Source organism: Artemia sp. Qi Xiang Cuo, chromosome 19 (genome assembly GCF_049724085.1).
Source record: "Artemia sp. Qi Xiang Cuo chromosome 19, ASM4972408v1, whole genome shotgun sequence".
Classification (NCBI taxonomy): Eukaryota; Metazoa; Arthropoda; class Branchiopoda; order Anostraca; family Artemiidae; genus Artemia; species Artemia sp. Qi Xiang Cuo.
Genome location: NC_142812.1, coordinates 5,723,365 through 5,739,562, shown reverse-complemented (window position 1 = coordinate 5,739,562; position 16,198 = coordinate 5,723,365). Strand labels below are relative to the sequence as shown.

General features: G+C 36.9%; 1 protein-coding gene across 2 annotated transcripts in view; it reads left to right on the top strand.

Moving 5' to 3' along the window:
- Ip6k (Inositol hexakisphosphate kinase) overlaps positions 1–16,198 on the top strand; it is a 110,424-nt gene that overhangs the window by 31,802 nt on the left and 62,424 nt on the right. For both annotated transcript variants that reach the window (XM_089105508.1, XM_089105507.1), the window contains exon 5: positions 5,592–5,767. In XM_089105508.1, the coding sequence (XP_088961634.1) occupies positions 5,592–5,767 (176 nt within the window). The remainder of the gene's footprint in view (positions 1–5,591; positions 5,768–16,198) is intronic.

The window sequence follows — 16,198 nt, the reverse complement described above, 5'->3', positions numbered from 1 at the left end:
ATTTGTGGGATTATAATCTCTTTAGCGCCGCCCTGGTGTCGAACAACCACATTATTGTTCGCAATAAAGACTAGTAATTTTTAATTAACGGTTTGAAGAATCTTGGGAAGATTTCAAATTCAGTAATTCAGTAACTATCAAAATTCTTTCTTTACCACGTCTAAAATTTTGATCTAAATGAATTTTTTTATGAGGGAGAAACACTGTACGCGGATGCAAAAGACGGGACTAAAATTGAACTGGAACAAAATAATTTCTTAGACCACACTGCTTTTCCATTTACGAAAAATTAAGCAAGAAAAACGGGTTTTAATTTTTATAAAGCAGTGAATAAATACAATAAAATAAACACTTAATTAAACAAAACACTTTTTTTCCGTTGAGAAAGGCTCCCGGACGTGGGGCAGAAATATTCGGAGTATTTTTGTTTAATTGAGTGTTTATTTTATTGTATTCACTGCTTTATAAAAATTAAAACCCGTTTTTCTTGCTTAATTTTTCAGAACTGGAACAGCGGAGATTATTATTAAGCAAAACTGGTGCGTTAAACGTACACTTTTATATGCTAATGAGAGACGAAACCCGCCAGACTGGTTATTTTCAAGAGACCGCTATGTAGAAATGGAATGCAAAGAGTAGCTTTCATTGCATTTACGATATTTAAACTGTTGTTCTTTGGACTTCAGGGGGGGGAAGGTACCTAGGTTGGGCTAGGTTACGTATTTAATATATGGTATGCTTTACCCCCCCACCCCCCTAATGTGCAAATATATAGCACAAATTTGTTTCTAAATTATTATGTATTCATCCTATTTTATTTTATTTCATTAGCATTAACCAAACTTGACTTTTCAGAAGTATCCGTATAATGCTCGATTACTTAAGCAATAAAAGTAATTGATATAGTCTATTGAGTTTAAATTTGTCACAGATCAAATAAGAGACGGAATGTCTACAAGTACTGGATTTCACCAAACAATGTTATATTGTTATAAATGTTATATATGGAAAAAGGGTACTACTTTGTTATGGTGGGGGGGGAGTGGCTCCTCAAGGTACACAGCGCTTAACCAAGATATATCACCGAGGGAAATGTGACAAGAGCACCAATAATTGACCAAATTGACAAATATTGACAGTAGATGTTAGAAAAGTGTTGGATAGACACCAAGCTGCATATTCTCAGCGTGAACGCGCATGTCATTCTTCACTGGGCAATATTTGAGTCCGTAAGATTAATAAAAACAAAGGTCACACTCAGTTCTAATCAGTATAACTTTATTAAATGTTCTTTTATGTGTATCTTTAATTTAATTTAAGTTTTGGTGTTTTTTGCTAATTCTTTAGAATTTTCACATTCTTCAGTTAATTTCTCCCATATTTTATTGAAACACCGACGGAAAATTTATCTTCCTGACCGTTTTAAAATCTAGGTATGTTGAAAACAAATAAAAAAACGAAAAAACAAAACCCTTGAAACCTATTTTGACGAAGTCAGATTTCTGACGGCTTTCATAGCAACTTTAAAAGGAGTTCGGTTAATATGATAAATTATTTATTATTTATTTTTTGGCTAAATAAAACCACGAACCTTGTATCAAGATTCCCCGGGGAGATGATGCCCCGGGGAGGTATTATGTATTTCCCATTTTTTGTTCTTCCCTATTTGTAAGGCTTAGAAAATTAAGACTTGTCTCAACCGAGAGAAAATAAAGGTTTTCCTGAATTTGATTTGGGTCTACTATCTTTGACCTTTGGTTTTTAAAACAGAATTCTAATGATTTGAGTAGAACTTTAAAACCATATTGGGAATTTGTTTTCAATTTTGATAAATCTTTGAAACCTTATAAATCCAGATATAGCTAGGTACTATGTTCAAAAGCCGTCTCATGGGCCTTATTTGATTCTTACACCTATTTCTATCAGTTTTGTTTGGTAATCCTGTTGCAAGATTATAAACTAGCAGAAGAAAATGGTCTCAAGTTTCTCAAGTTTTGCAGCACATTTCCCACCAATTACGCTACACTAGACACAGAATCGAAGTGAAAAGTTTTTAGGATTGGTTTTTAACAGTATTTTTGTTCCAATTATGCAATTAAATACATGCCAAAGTTCGCTGACACTGCTAAATGCCGATTTTTCCACTTTGGCCAACGGGGTAAAATGCTGCAGATATATATATGTTTTTGCTACAAAAATCTTTTCAGGGGGAAAATCTGTACCATTGAATTCGCCTCTGACCTGAATTCTGTGGTATATCTAACTCGGAAAATTGTACTTCCGAAAATTGTATTTTCATGTATATGCGCGTTTTTACCTTTGGACGGCCGTTCAGTTGCTTAGAAACTGAAATGCCTTCTCTCGACGCGTCAGCAGTACTTGCGATAGCGAAATCAGCCTACGACATCGATTATTGTTTCCCGCTTATATCTTTTCAGTATCATTAACGGCCGGAAAAAAGCCGATAGCCTACTACGTGGACTACGCAGCGTTCGAAAAGGAGTGTTTAAAATCTTCTATCACGCTTTTCTCTGAACGAGTATTTGAGAATTACGCCGGTTTCATTCTCAGATCACGAATGGCCATCCTTGAAACGGGGGTGTCAATTAGGGAAGGAGGAACTTTGCCTCTCCTTTCAAGATTTTCCCTTAGACTTTGAAAAGTGCCCTTTTCGGTATTTTCATTGGAAAATGGCTTATTTGGTATTTTCTTTGAAAAGAAATGAAAATAACGATTTTTAAATCTCTCCTAGATTTTTAAAAATATATTTTTACCTCCCCCACGCCATACTACATCACTGGCGGATCCCCATGTTTTTCTTGCACCCTCATTCCTTGTTTTTATCTGCTTTCACTCTCTTTTTTAAAAATAAATTTGTCAATTTGGTCAATTATTGGTGCTCTTGTCACATCCCCCCCAAAGATTATTCTTATTGATGCCCTTGACACATTCCCCCCCCTAAGATTTTGCTCTAGATCCACACCTGTTCTACATTTCCGTAAATTCTGGGGCGTTAATTCACAAAAATTAGGAAGCAAAAACAATTTTTTTCAAAATCTAGGGCGGATTGATTATTTTTCAATAAAAGCACGCCAACAAGGCCAATTTCCGATGAAAATACTAAAAATAGGTATTCTTCAAAATCTAGCATTGACAAAAAAACTTCGAAGCCAATGCCCCCCCCCCTCCGTCAATGGAACTGCATGAATTGCGCCACTGCCTTAAGAACTCGCCATAGATTAACGTTATGAAATGTTTTTGTGTTTAGCTGAAATAAATTTAAGATAATTAATTAGTTATCTTTAAAAGGGCAATTGGCAATGTTTGAATTACAAAAAAGAACAAATAATATTACGTCAGACAGCATTAAATATTCTGCTCATGGGTAATTGGGAAATGGATAAAGTTCAGAAACTTGGTTGCTTTTTCTCTCGTTACTGGGTAATATAATTTTTATTTATTTTTTAATATATTTTTATTTATTGCCGAGTAAATATTTGGCATGTGATATAAAACCAAAGTCACGCCTTTGTTTTATCTTGCCAATTTTTATCTGGGTTTTTGATTCTACAGCTATCTGGTTTTTCTAACGTCTGACGTAAGACTGAAATCATGTATTTATTTTTCATTTTTTATGCGTAATTCGCAGTAGAACCTCGACAACATCAATTTTTTAGTTAATTAGATTTTACAACCAGTTGAAGCTTCCCTTACCCTTATTGTCCCAGCATATTATATTTATAATATATATTTATTATGTATTATATATAATATTTATGCTGTGCTTATTGTAGAAAAAAACTATAAACTTTTTACTACGAAATTAGAGGAATATTTTATATCTGTTTCTCTGTGGTATAACCTTTATCCAGGTCGTATCCAAGAGGGGGCTATTGGGTTTGAACCCTCCCCCGATTTTTTTCGACTCGTTAGAAGTAAAAAATGCATATAAGTACATCTTTAATGTCTTTTGAATATTTTGTACCCCCTCCCCCAAAACTAAAATGTTGGATACGGCATTCACCTCGGAAACCAGAATGGCTCGATAAAGTGGACTTCAGAGCCAGTTGAAGTTTCCCTAACCACGGAGAAACTGCCTGTAAAAAAATCTCTTCTTTTTACGGCTTAAAATATTACTAAGAGAGCCAATCAGATGGGATTTAACTTCTCCTTCTTTTTCCTGGTTTCAATTTCGGCCAGAAAGCTTAAAAGCCAATCAGGTTTTAATAAGGTAGGGTTTCTTCTCCCTCCAGAAATAAGCAATAATGTGATTGGCCTACGAAAATACATTAGAGATAATGATCAACGTAAAGTTTCTACCATGGAAGTATACCTTGCATACCTTAAATTCCATTGTGCAACCACAAAAAGAATGGCATCTTGTGGAAAGCCTGTCACATATATAATGTAATCTATCAAAAACAAAGTAATCTCTCTGTTTCTTTGTGATATAACTTCAACAGCATGAATGTTTGGTAAACCGGATTTTACAGCCAGTTGGTTTCTTTAAATAAAAAAAGGACTCGAAATAGACATAATCCTAAATCGCGTCATTTTGTAAGTTTAGTTGCCTTTATCAAACAGCTCGTGGTAACGAACTGTATTGTAAGAGCGACTCGTCTCAATAGTATTCGCACAGGATCGTCTTTTCCACTCCTGTTTACAACAAATCTAACCATCAATTATATGGCTTTTGCAACTGTGTACAAAAAATTAGTGCAGGCCTACTTGCCGAAATTAAAGTTTCTTAATTTGGCGACTAATTACCGCAACGAGTGAATGTTGCTTCTCTGTTAGTTTCTGTTTAAATTTACAGTTAGTCTGAAAAAGGAACCTCCATGATTTGAATACAAGAACGAGTCCGCCATTTTGTTTTTCTTCGGGGGTGGGGTACAAAAAAAACTTTAAAAAACATCAAAAATTTGTTTATATTCGTTTTTGTTAAGTTTTTACGAGACAGACTAACATTTTGGAGGGGGGGGGGCCAAACATCCTACCCCCCTGGATACAGCCTTGTTTGAATAATGCTTACTGAAGAAACTTGATTAACTTGATCTCGTTTCGATCAAAACTAACAACTTCTGCAACAGTTTTCTGGCTTAAGAACTAAAATATGTGATTGTTATATTATGTTTACACTGAATTAAAACGCAATCAGCGTCTTTTCATCGCCCACTGTTGTGTTGCTGAGGAAAATGTAAAAAGTAAAATGCACTTCAAATTGGGAGCGTTGGCAATAAAAAAAAGTAGCATTTCTGGATTCAGCAGAAAAAGCTTCATTCAAAATTTAATTAAAAAGCTTTGTAAAGTTTACAGTCTTTGAGCTAGAAGTGTTTTTCTTCAAGGTTGCGTCTAAATTCTTCAAAACAGCAGAAAAAATTGTTAAATCAGGTAAAATTAGAGTGAAAATTGCAAAAACCTAAAGGGAAAATACCAAAAATCATAGGAAAAGTTGTAGGTGATAGCTTTGAGACCAGTGCTTGCGTTCGTGGCAGGTTTCTTTCTCGATAGAATGGTCTTGAACTTAAATCTCATCCTCTTTTGAACTTTACCTATTTCACTTATTTACGGTTGTTTTTTTTTATTTGCAGTTTTCTTATTATTGGAAAATGTGGCGTCGAAATTCGTTCATCCATGCGTTTTAGATTTAAAAATGGGCACTCGGCAGCATGGTGACGATGCATCTGCGGAAAAGAAAGTTCGGCAAATTGCCAAGTGCGCTGCTAGTACTTCCGCTTCGCTGGGTGTTCGACTCTGTGGCATGCAGGTACGATTTTCAGATATTAGCTAATGCAATAAATTATCAGTTAATGCACTTGTGTGAGGTTTTTTGGAATGTAGTTGTCAGAACTCTGGCGGTAACAAAGTTCAGCGTTTCCCAAAATGGGTCGTGACGCGACACTGGGTCGCAGAAAAAAATTTTGCAACAGAAAAAAAATCACAATGCGTTGAAATTGTAATATAATTCATGATCAGCGTTGCCAACGGTCAGAAGTAAACTCTACCAGTTTTCCAAGTAAATTTGTACCGTGATTTGTACAATATGGACAGCAGGTTAAAATTAAGCCATGACAACAAGAAAATTTTCGATAACTCAAAACTTCAGATGGCCGAGTAAGATTGGAGCAAGTACCAAAATGTACAGGGAATTTTTTATTGTGCCAATTTTTTTTAAATGTAACGTATTGTACCAGGACCTCCAAATTGTACCAAAAACGGTACAGTTTTACCATATTGGCAACGCTGTTCACGATGGCCAGAAAGAAACGGTTTTTAAACGTCTGTGAGATAAAGAACGAACATTGGTTATTTCTAAGGGATATCTGTATTTATCATTCAACTTGATTAATTTGGTGGGAATTTCGTGCGAAAGAGCCCTGAAAAAAGAGTTTTGAATTGTACCTCTAAGTCTTTTTTGGTTATACAGTCAAAAAAGTAACCAAATGTAAGCGAAACAGGGACACAATTTTTTAATGCCTTTTGTCACCAATGTACAGCTGAAGTTGTGTTTTCAGCCTTGTATTTAAAGAATAAGCATCGAAACAGATTGTATGTCCAAAATAATTTTAGAATTAAATGAAAAAAAAACAAGTTTGTTTTTCAACTGAAAGTAAGGCGCAATATTAAAACTTAAAAACGAAGAGAATTATTCTGTATATGCCCCCTCCTCAATCCCTTGCTCGTTACGCTTAGGTTTTTTATTGATTTAAAAAAGCTACTTATTCCAATTCAACGGCCTTTGTGTTTCAGCGGTCGTTTTTAAAAAATTGGACAAAAAGTCAAACTTAAGCGTAAAGACCGAGGGATTGAGGAGGGAGTATATAATTTACGCCTCATGCAATAATTTACGCCATTATTTCAAATTAATTACGCCATAGTTTCTTAGTTAGTTTTAATATTGCTACCTAGTTTCATTTGAAAAAAAACTTGTTCTTTAAAATTTAATTATCAAACTAGGTTCGACATCAAGCCGACGTCATATTAACAATTGCAAATTGATTGGTAGCGTTCCGCTTTTCCAATTTTTCTGCCTAAGAAATTAAAATGTTAAATTATAATTAAGATTTTAGACGAAATTTGAATATTTCGTCGAAATATTCGATGAAGAGTAGTTTTGCTGAAAAAGCCCTTATATTTTTACCATAGGATTTCAGGTGGACAGAAAGGGCTATGGATGGAAATTCTGCGATATTTCATCTCCTTCGCGGCTGAAGCCATCGCGATCTCCCCATTAGGGTTCTCTTATGTTTAAACACCGTACCATTGTAATAAATATGTTTAAATACTTAGAAAAATTGTATCAGAGGCAATGCTGTAGTGTTGCCTATAGTAAAGGCCATACGGCTCCAATGTTTTATTATTTTTTTTTTTTTTCCCCAGAGGCACTTCAAATGGAAGGGGTCGTCGTATAAACTTCAAAGGGGGCTCATTCGATTGGAAATCAAGAGTTCTAGGGCCCTTTTTAATAGTCAAAAGTGATTGGAGGGTAACTAGCCCCCCCCCCTCCAAGCTCATGATTCCCTCAAACACATCCAATCAAAATTTTGAGATAGCCGTTTTGTTCAGCGTAGTCGATTTCCAGATAGAAAATATGTTTTTGAGGAGGACACTCCCCCACAACCCTCAAGGCAAGGGTTTCAAGTTATGCCCTGGGGGCATATAAGGTTTTTATAGAAGGCGTTGTCGTAGAAACTTCAAAACAGGCTCATTCGATTGGAAATTCAAAGAACTAGTGCCCTTTTTAATAGTCAAAAGTGATTGGAGGGCAACTAGCCCCCCCCCACGCCCATCAGTCCCCCAAAAACATCAGCACATAATTTTGATATAGCCATTGTTCAACATAGTTGGCTTTCGGCAAGAAGTTGCGTTTTTGAGCATGAATCTCCCCCATCAATGCCGCTGGAATGAGGTCTTGATATACCCTGGGGGCATGTAAGGTTTTTATTGAAGGTATTGTCGTAGAAACTTCAAAAAAGACTCATTCGATTGGAAATTCAAAGGGCTAGTGCCCTTTTTAATAGTCGAAACTGATTGGAGAGCAACTAGCCCCCCCCCCCCACCCGACGCCCATCATTTCCCCAAACACATCCAATAAAAATTTTGAGATATCCAGTTTGGTCAGCGTGGTTCATTTTAAGATTTCAATTACGTTTTTGAGGTTGTAAATCCCCCACAACCCTTATGGCATGCGCAGTAAGATTAGCCCTGGGGGCAATTAAGGTTTTTATAGAAAGCGTTTTCGTAACACCTTTAAAAGACGCCCATTTGTTTGAAATTCGAAGGGATATTGTCGTTTTAAATATTTGAAGGGTATTTAAGGGCAACTAGCCCCCCCCCCCCACACGCCCATCATTCCCCCAAACACATCCAATCAAAATTTTGATATAGCCATTTTGTTCAGCGTAGTTGATTTTCAGATAGAAAATATGTTTCTTAGGAGGACGCTCCCCGACGACCCTCAAGGCAGGGGTTTTAAGTTATACCCTGGGGGCATATAAGGTTTTTATAGAAGGCGGTGTAGTAGAAACTTCAAAAAGACTCATTCGATTGGAAATTCAAAGGGCTAGTGCCCTTTTTAATAGTCGAAAATGATTGGAGGGCAACTAACCCCCCTCTCACGCCCGCCTTTTCCCAAACACATCCAATCAAAATTTTGAGACAGCCTTAAGTTCTGGAAATCAGGTCTTTGAGGTTGACAACTGCCACATAGCCATCAGGGCGAGGGTTGTAAGTTATTCCCTAGGGGCATATAAGGTTTTGTATAGACAACAGTGTGGTAGAAACTTCAGAAAGGGCTCACTCGATTGGAAATTGGAAATTTAAATGGATAGTTCCCTTTTTAATAGTCTAAGGTGATTCATAAGCAACTGACACCCATTCCGCGCCCACATTTCACCGAACATATCCAATCAAAATTTTGATGTAGTACTGTTTTTGAAAATGGTTGAGAGTTCTTGACACTATATGACTGAGTAGAACACTCCCCCCACAGCTTTTAGGGACAAGGGTTATAAGTTATGCCCTGGGGGCATATATTGTTCTTATGGAAGGAATTCTCGTATAAACTTCAGAGAGGGCCCCCAAATGCATCCAATAAAAATTTTAAGATAGCTATTTTGTTAAAAATAGTTCAAAGATCATGTAACAAAAGTTCCGGTGTCGACACAACCCACCAGGGCCCGGGGGTAGGCGTTGTAAATTATGCCCTGGGGGCATATATGGGTCTTGTGGAAGGGATGCTCGTATTAACTTCAAAGAGGGACCATTGGATTGGAAATTGAAAGTTCTAGTTCACTTTTTAAGAGTCAAAAGAGATTGGAAGGAACCTAGCCCCCCCCGCCCTCCACGTCCTTTTTTCCTCAAACCCATCCGATAAGAACTTTGAGATAGCTTTTTTTTAAATAGTTCAAAGACAATATAACAAAAACTCATGTGTCGTCACAACCCCCCAGGGTCCGGGGGCTGGCGTTTTAAGTTATGCCAAGGGGCATTTATTGTTCTTAGGAAAGGGATTCTCGTATAAACTTCAGAAAGGGCTCATTTGATTTTGAAAGTTCGAGCTCACTTTTTAATTGTCAAAAGAGATCCGAGGGAAGCTATCCCCACGCGTTCTTTTTCAAAACCTATCTGATGAAAATTTTGAGATAGACATCTTGTTAAAAAAAATAGTTCAAAGGTCGGATAAGAATAACTCCGGTGTCAATACCCCCCCCCCCCCCAGAGCACATGGGATGGCGTTCTAAGTTATGCCCTTAGGGCATGTATGGTTCTTATGAAAGGGATGATTGTGTAAACTTCATAGAGGGCTCATTTGATTGGAAATTGAAAGTTCTAGTTCACTTTTTAAGAGTCAAGAGCGTTAAACTAGCCCCCCCCCACCACGCTCTTTTTTCCCCAAACCCGCCCCCTACTAATTATGAGATAGCCAGTATTTTCGAAATTGTTCGAAAATTAGATAACAAACCCCCCCCCCCCAGAGCCCTGAGGATAGGCGTTGTAAGTGTTGTCCTGGGGGCGTATATGGTTCTTATGAAAGGGATGCTCGTATAAACTGAGAGGACTCATTTGATTTGAAATTGAAAGTTCTTGTTCAATTTTTAAGAGTCAAAAGAGATCGGAGGGCAACTAGCCCCCCCTCCTCCATACCCTAAATGCATAATATAAAAATTTTGAGACGGATATCTTGTTAAAAATGGGTCAAAGTTCAGATAACAAAACACTCCGGTGTCGACACAGCCACCCAGGGCCCGGGGTTAGGCGGTGTAAGTTATGCCCTGGGGGCATATATGGTTGTTATGGAAGGGATGCTCGTATAAAATTCCTAGATGGCTCATTTGATTGGAAATTGAAAGTTGTAATTCACTTTTTAAGAGCCAAAAGTAATCGGAGGGCAGCTAGCCTCCCCCCCCACACTTCATTTATTTTTCCCCAGAGGCACTTCATATAGAAGAGGTCTTCGTAAAAAACTTCAAAGGGGGCTCATTCGATTGGAAGTTGAGAGTTCTAGTGCCCTTTTTAAGAGTAAAAAGTGATTAGACTGCAACTGCTCCATCCCCCGCCCAAGCCCTTTTTCCCCAAAAACATCTGATAAAAAATTTGAGGTTGCAATTTTGTTAAAAATCGTTCAAAGATCATATAACAAAAACTCCTTAACGTATGGTCATTTCGTTCAAAATAGTTCAAAGATCAGATAAGAAAAAACTCCTGTTCATTTGAATGGAAATTAAAAGTTATAGTTCATTTTCTTAGAGGGAAAAAAAATCAGAGGGTAACTAGCACCTCCCGCCCTCCACGTCTTTGGGTGTATCGGATGGATAAACCCATCCGATAAAAATTTCAGGTTACCATTTTGTTAAAAATAGTTCAACCATCAGATATTAAAACTCCAGAGTCGACACAACCCCAGGGCCCAGGGATAGGCGTTGTAAGTTATACTCCGGGGATATATATGGTTCTTATAGAAGTGATACTCGTAAAAACTTCAGAGAGGGCTCATTTGAATGAAAATTGAAAGTTCCAGTTCACTTTTAAAGAGTCAAAAGAGACCGAAGCTTAACCTAGTCCCCCCACGCCCTTTCTCCCCAAACCCATCCGATAAACATTTTTAGATAGCAATTTTGTTAAAAATAGTTCAAACATCAGATAATAAAAACTCCGGGGTTGACACAAACCCATTTTTTCACTTTTATATTGTTACTTTGATATCAGTTTTGTTACTTCGATGAATATTTGATTTTTTTAAAGTTTGATTTTGAAATAAGGAATTTTTAAAAACATGAATTTTTTTGCAATCAAAAACGAACAAAAATTAATTTAAAAAAAAATTAAGACGCTTTACTGAAAACCAATTTTATGACAAATGTTTTCTTTTGTACTTAATATTGAAAATAAACATTAAAATTATAGTAACATTTTGAACTGATGAGCTTTCAGCAATTAATATCATTATACATCAAATATTCAGTTTAATTTATTAGCTCTTTTTAAAGTTGTGAAAGACGAATATAGTTTCCCTACAAACAAGTGTTCGGATATTGCCTCCTTTCCTACCTGTAAATAAAAACCAAAAGCCTTCTGCGTCATTGGCGCTTAACTGAAAACGGACTATATTACAAATATTTTCTTTTCCAGTTCTTACAATATTGAAAATAAAAATACAATTACAGCGAAATAAAATCTGGAACAGATGGATCTTTCAATGATTAATATAATCATTCACCAAATATTCAAGTTGATGTTGTTAATACTTTCCTAGGCTTTTGAAGATGCAAAAAGTTTTCAGTAAGGTGCCATTGACAAAGTAGGTTTTAGACTTTTACAGTGAGAGAAGGAGGTCATACCCAAACTCTTGTTTGTGGTGATTTTTATTCGTTTCAAGCTTGATTTGCATATTCAATTTAAGTTTCAATCGTTTTAAGATTTATTTATTAATTTACATTAATATCTATTGTATGTTTGTTCGCATTGATTGTTTATTTAATTTCTGTTCGTTTTAAGTTTCCTTTATACTTCAATAGGAAGATATTTTTTTTCGTTTTAAGCTTGATTTTCATATTCAATCTAAGCATTATTCGCTTTAAGATCTATTCATTCATTTATATTATTACTTGTTGTATGTTTTTGCTATGATTGCTTATTTAATTTCTGTTCGTTTTGGGTTTCATTTATCATTTAACAGTAATTTCTGGTCGTTTTGAGTTTGAATTTTAAAAGGTATTTGTATCTGCTGAGCTTTAGTTTAAAATGGCCTTTACTTTTCATTGAAAAATATATTTTTCGGAAAGTTTTTTAAATTAATACATAAGAAAAGAGAAATATTACCCTTTAAAATCGCTGAAAACCAAACTCCTGGGTAGTACTTGCCAACCCAGTTTCCCAAAGAAATTTCTTGGCGAGTCTCATAATGCCTCCCCTTTTTCTTTTTTCTGTGCCGGTTGGCAGGTAGATTTAACCGTTTATGTTACGTAGAAAAAGACTGTCGGAATGAGAGGGTAAAAATTATCTCCCCTTCCACCTAGGATCAGTAATGAAGGTGTAGCCAAAAAATATTCATGGAAATCAAGAGAGAATATATATCCATTTCTACCAACACCACCACCAAAATTCATTCTTTATTTATCTGGAAGCTCAATGAGAGTTGGGATATTTTGGCATTAAAATTTACTTTTTGAGACACCTGATCCTCCCCCCCCTCTAAAAATGAACCAAGACCCCTCCTTCATAATATTCGATGTACACTTAAACATCACTGTATATAACTTTAGGAAATATAAAAATGCATTGTATAGGAAATATATAGTTCCCCGCCCCCTTTTCGAAAATCAAGCAAATCTCCTCAGGCTCGTAGCTTTCGATATATTTGGAATGAGCATAAAAAGCCAAGTTTTTTATATAAAATAAGCAACGAAATATTTGGATTTCTATTAAATAATGAAAATTATTTTGAAAATAAGTGATTTCTTTAAAAAGGCGAGTTGAATTTTTTTTTTAACCTTGTACCGGGTCGGAGTAAAAAAAAAGCTGGCTTAGGTAAGTGTTTCCCGAAGTGTTGTTGCTTTCGCGTTTCCCAAAAGTACAATATGAGCGGGGGGGGGGGGGGGGCGTTGCAATTGAGTATTGTGACGATTGCAACGTAAAGCACCTAAGCACACTTTAAGGTAACACGGTGGGTGTAGGGGGTAATATGGCGGACTCTGAACTTTAGAATGTTCAATTCGAAACTTGAAATTTATGTTCCCTTTGAGGTTGATTTCTTTTTTTGTGTGTGTCTGATGCTCTTAGCAGCAGATGTGGGATTTAGGAGGGAGTGAGTAACATTTTTATTCCAGCATGATTCACCTTATCATCGCTAGCATGTTCATGCGTCGTATCTGACATTTTGGAATATCTGAGATGATTCCCAGAAACTGTTTGATGGTGGTATCAAAGGGAGGAGGAGCAAATGTATTTTTAATGCACTGGGTCCTCCTAACGTCAATTGCCCTGTTGCTCTTCCCTTTGAGAACAGCTGAATAAGCGTTGTTTTGTCAATTATGTCGTAAGTGTAAAATGTTAGGAACGACATTTAGGCTTCACAGCGAGGTTATTTGTATTTAGGATGGCATGGCCGCTTCTATCCATCATCCAGCCGTCAGTTCAATAAAGTTATGCGCAGTATTGCATTTATTCCTCATAAAAAAAATATGCATATAATCAGGGCTTTGGAGTCGGCTATAGGCTATTCGAACTCCGACTCCGGACATTTTCAATATACCAACTCCAATTCTGACTCCGACTCCTGAAATTTTAAACATAATTGCTCCGATTCCGATAAATTGTTTCTGGAGTAGTAATGTAGTACTACGGTGCAAATAAAATCCTGTTCACTATAATTAGCTTACAATATTAATTTTGTTTATTATTGCCACTTTTTAGTAGTATTTAAGAATATTTGGCGTTACTCCGGCATGTATGTGTTTCCATAACCCCAACTCCAGCTTCGACTCCGAAGAGACTTACATTATTTCTGTTACTCCGACTCCATTCAGCAAAAAATCACTAAAACTCTGATTCCACGACTCCGGCTCCAAAGTCCTGCATATAATATAACCAGTTCTTGAGTCCTATTTTAACTGCTAATTGATCTGTATATTAAACAGAGTGGTATTAATGTCACGGTGAACATGAAGAAAGGCAAATCTGGTGACCCTTGTTTCCCTGTTTTTTTCCTTTCTAAGCCATATTTAAAAACTTGGTTCAACAGAAGAGAAAATGATAGGAAGGATTTTGAGGATTTGTAGTAAAATTCGGTTACTCAGGAATAACATCGCAAATTTGTAAACATAGTTGCACATAGATTCGATCCTTAGAGGAAGGACAGCCATGTACAGAGATGCGGTTCTTTGGGAAATGTTGCTTTTTTTCCTTTGGTTTCTTGGGTCCATATTCCAGACGAAGAGCCTGAGAAGGATCGAATGTTTAAGAGTATTGAGAATGTCATGATGATGAGTAATGAGAAGCTGCTGCAGCTCACTAAGCACTCTCGGTTGTTTACCCATGCAGCTGAGCGTACCTTACGATGGTTTGGACACCTACTGCGAATGGTCCTGCAATTACCTGCAAAGACGATCTTAGACTTTGACCCTATGGAAACCGGTTGGAAGCGACCCCGCTGTCGACCGAAGAAACGATGGTCTGACAGCATCTCCGAGTTTCTGGCGATGGCAAACATCAGACCGAGTGAAGAACAAATGCTCGCACTAGACAGAAGCGGATGGAGGAGGCAGACGTTACTCTACGCCGAGCAGCACCCGGCAGGATGCCTAAGTCAAGTCAAGTAAGTGAAGTCTTGCGTCTCCCACTTAGTTTGCCAATCTAAAGCGTTGTTAAGTTGGGCCTCCTCCTCTATGCAATAGACTACTTATGAATGTTCAGGGAAGGGGCAAGAGATGAATTTTTTAGGAGAGATAAAACGCGAGAATTGAACTTTCAGGCCTCAATCTTGCATTTTGTCCAGGAGGGGCTACATACTAATCTTGAGGGGACAATTCTTGGGTACGGGTAGGAGCGCTACTTAATGCGCTTCTGGAGAAAGTTTCAATTCCTTCGAAACAGTGAAAAAAGATGTCTTGTATTTTCTTGAGCCTTAGACTGACAACCACGAAGTTGGACAGCCTGGATCTCCACAAAATGAAGAACCCGAATTCAGGAATAGGGATATTCAGCATCAGTTTGACTGACCTACTGTTTTTTTCTATGACATAACACTTGGCAAAATTGCTATTTCCATGGTTTTAATTATGTACATTAGTAGGATCTAGAAGGAATTAGCTTGAAATGCTACATCTGTTTCTTGGCCTTTAGATTCATCCACGTGAATGAAAATAAAGTTGGACAATCTTGATCTCTATAAGAATTTCCTTGAGGATTGGAAAATATATGCTTGTCTTTCCTTTCCTTTGACGAAACATGTTGTAATATAATATTACAAAGTAACCTCAATACTAAGTAGGTCAAGTAAACAAAATTTGTTGAATGAAATGAAAAATTCATTCATATGGCCAACAAAAATCTCTATTCAGGAGTGGAGACTTTTTGGCATCGCTTTAACTTGTCTTTTGTTTTTCTACGAAAATACACTTGGCAAAATTACTACAGTCTTAAGCATGTACATAAAGTGAGTTTCCGGAAACAAACACATCTCATTAGTTCCAACTTTTATTACCTTTTGCCAAAACAACATGCTATGGTTTTACGTCCTTTTGTTTTAAAATTTAGGGTATTCACTTCCTGTTACGAACTTTCTGAAGTTTCTTGAAACATAAGAATGACTTATAATAGCAAAGGTCATTCAAGCGAAAGGATGGTCAAAAGACCCAGCCGAGCCCCCTTCGATAAGGTGTGAAGTTTAAAGTTACTCAAACGTTGAACATGCTCACTTTGTAGCGTCTAGGAACCTTCTTCTTCTTATTGTTGTTTGATCATTTGGGGACGCTACTGCATTATCTCCATGCGATTCCAGGCCCCTTGACATCTCGGATTGAACCTTGGGCCCAGGATTGCCAAGCAGAGATCAATCCACTGTACCGCTAGACCTCTGTAGTTTGTTCCATGTTTGGGGCATAATCGGTTGTTTTTGGGTCGTTCAGTTGTAGGTTATAAGGTTAGTCTTTTTGGTACTTTTGTCTTACAGCCACCACACTCAAGATCTTGTATCGCG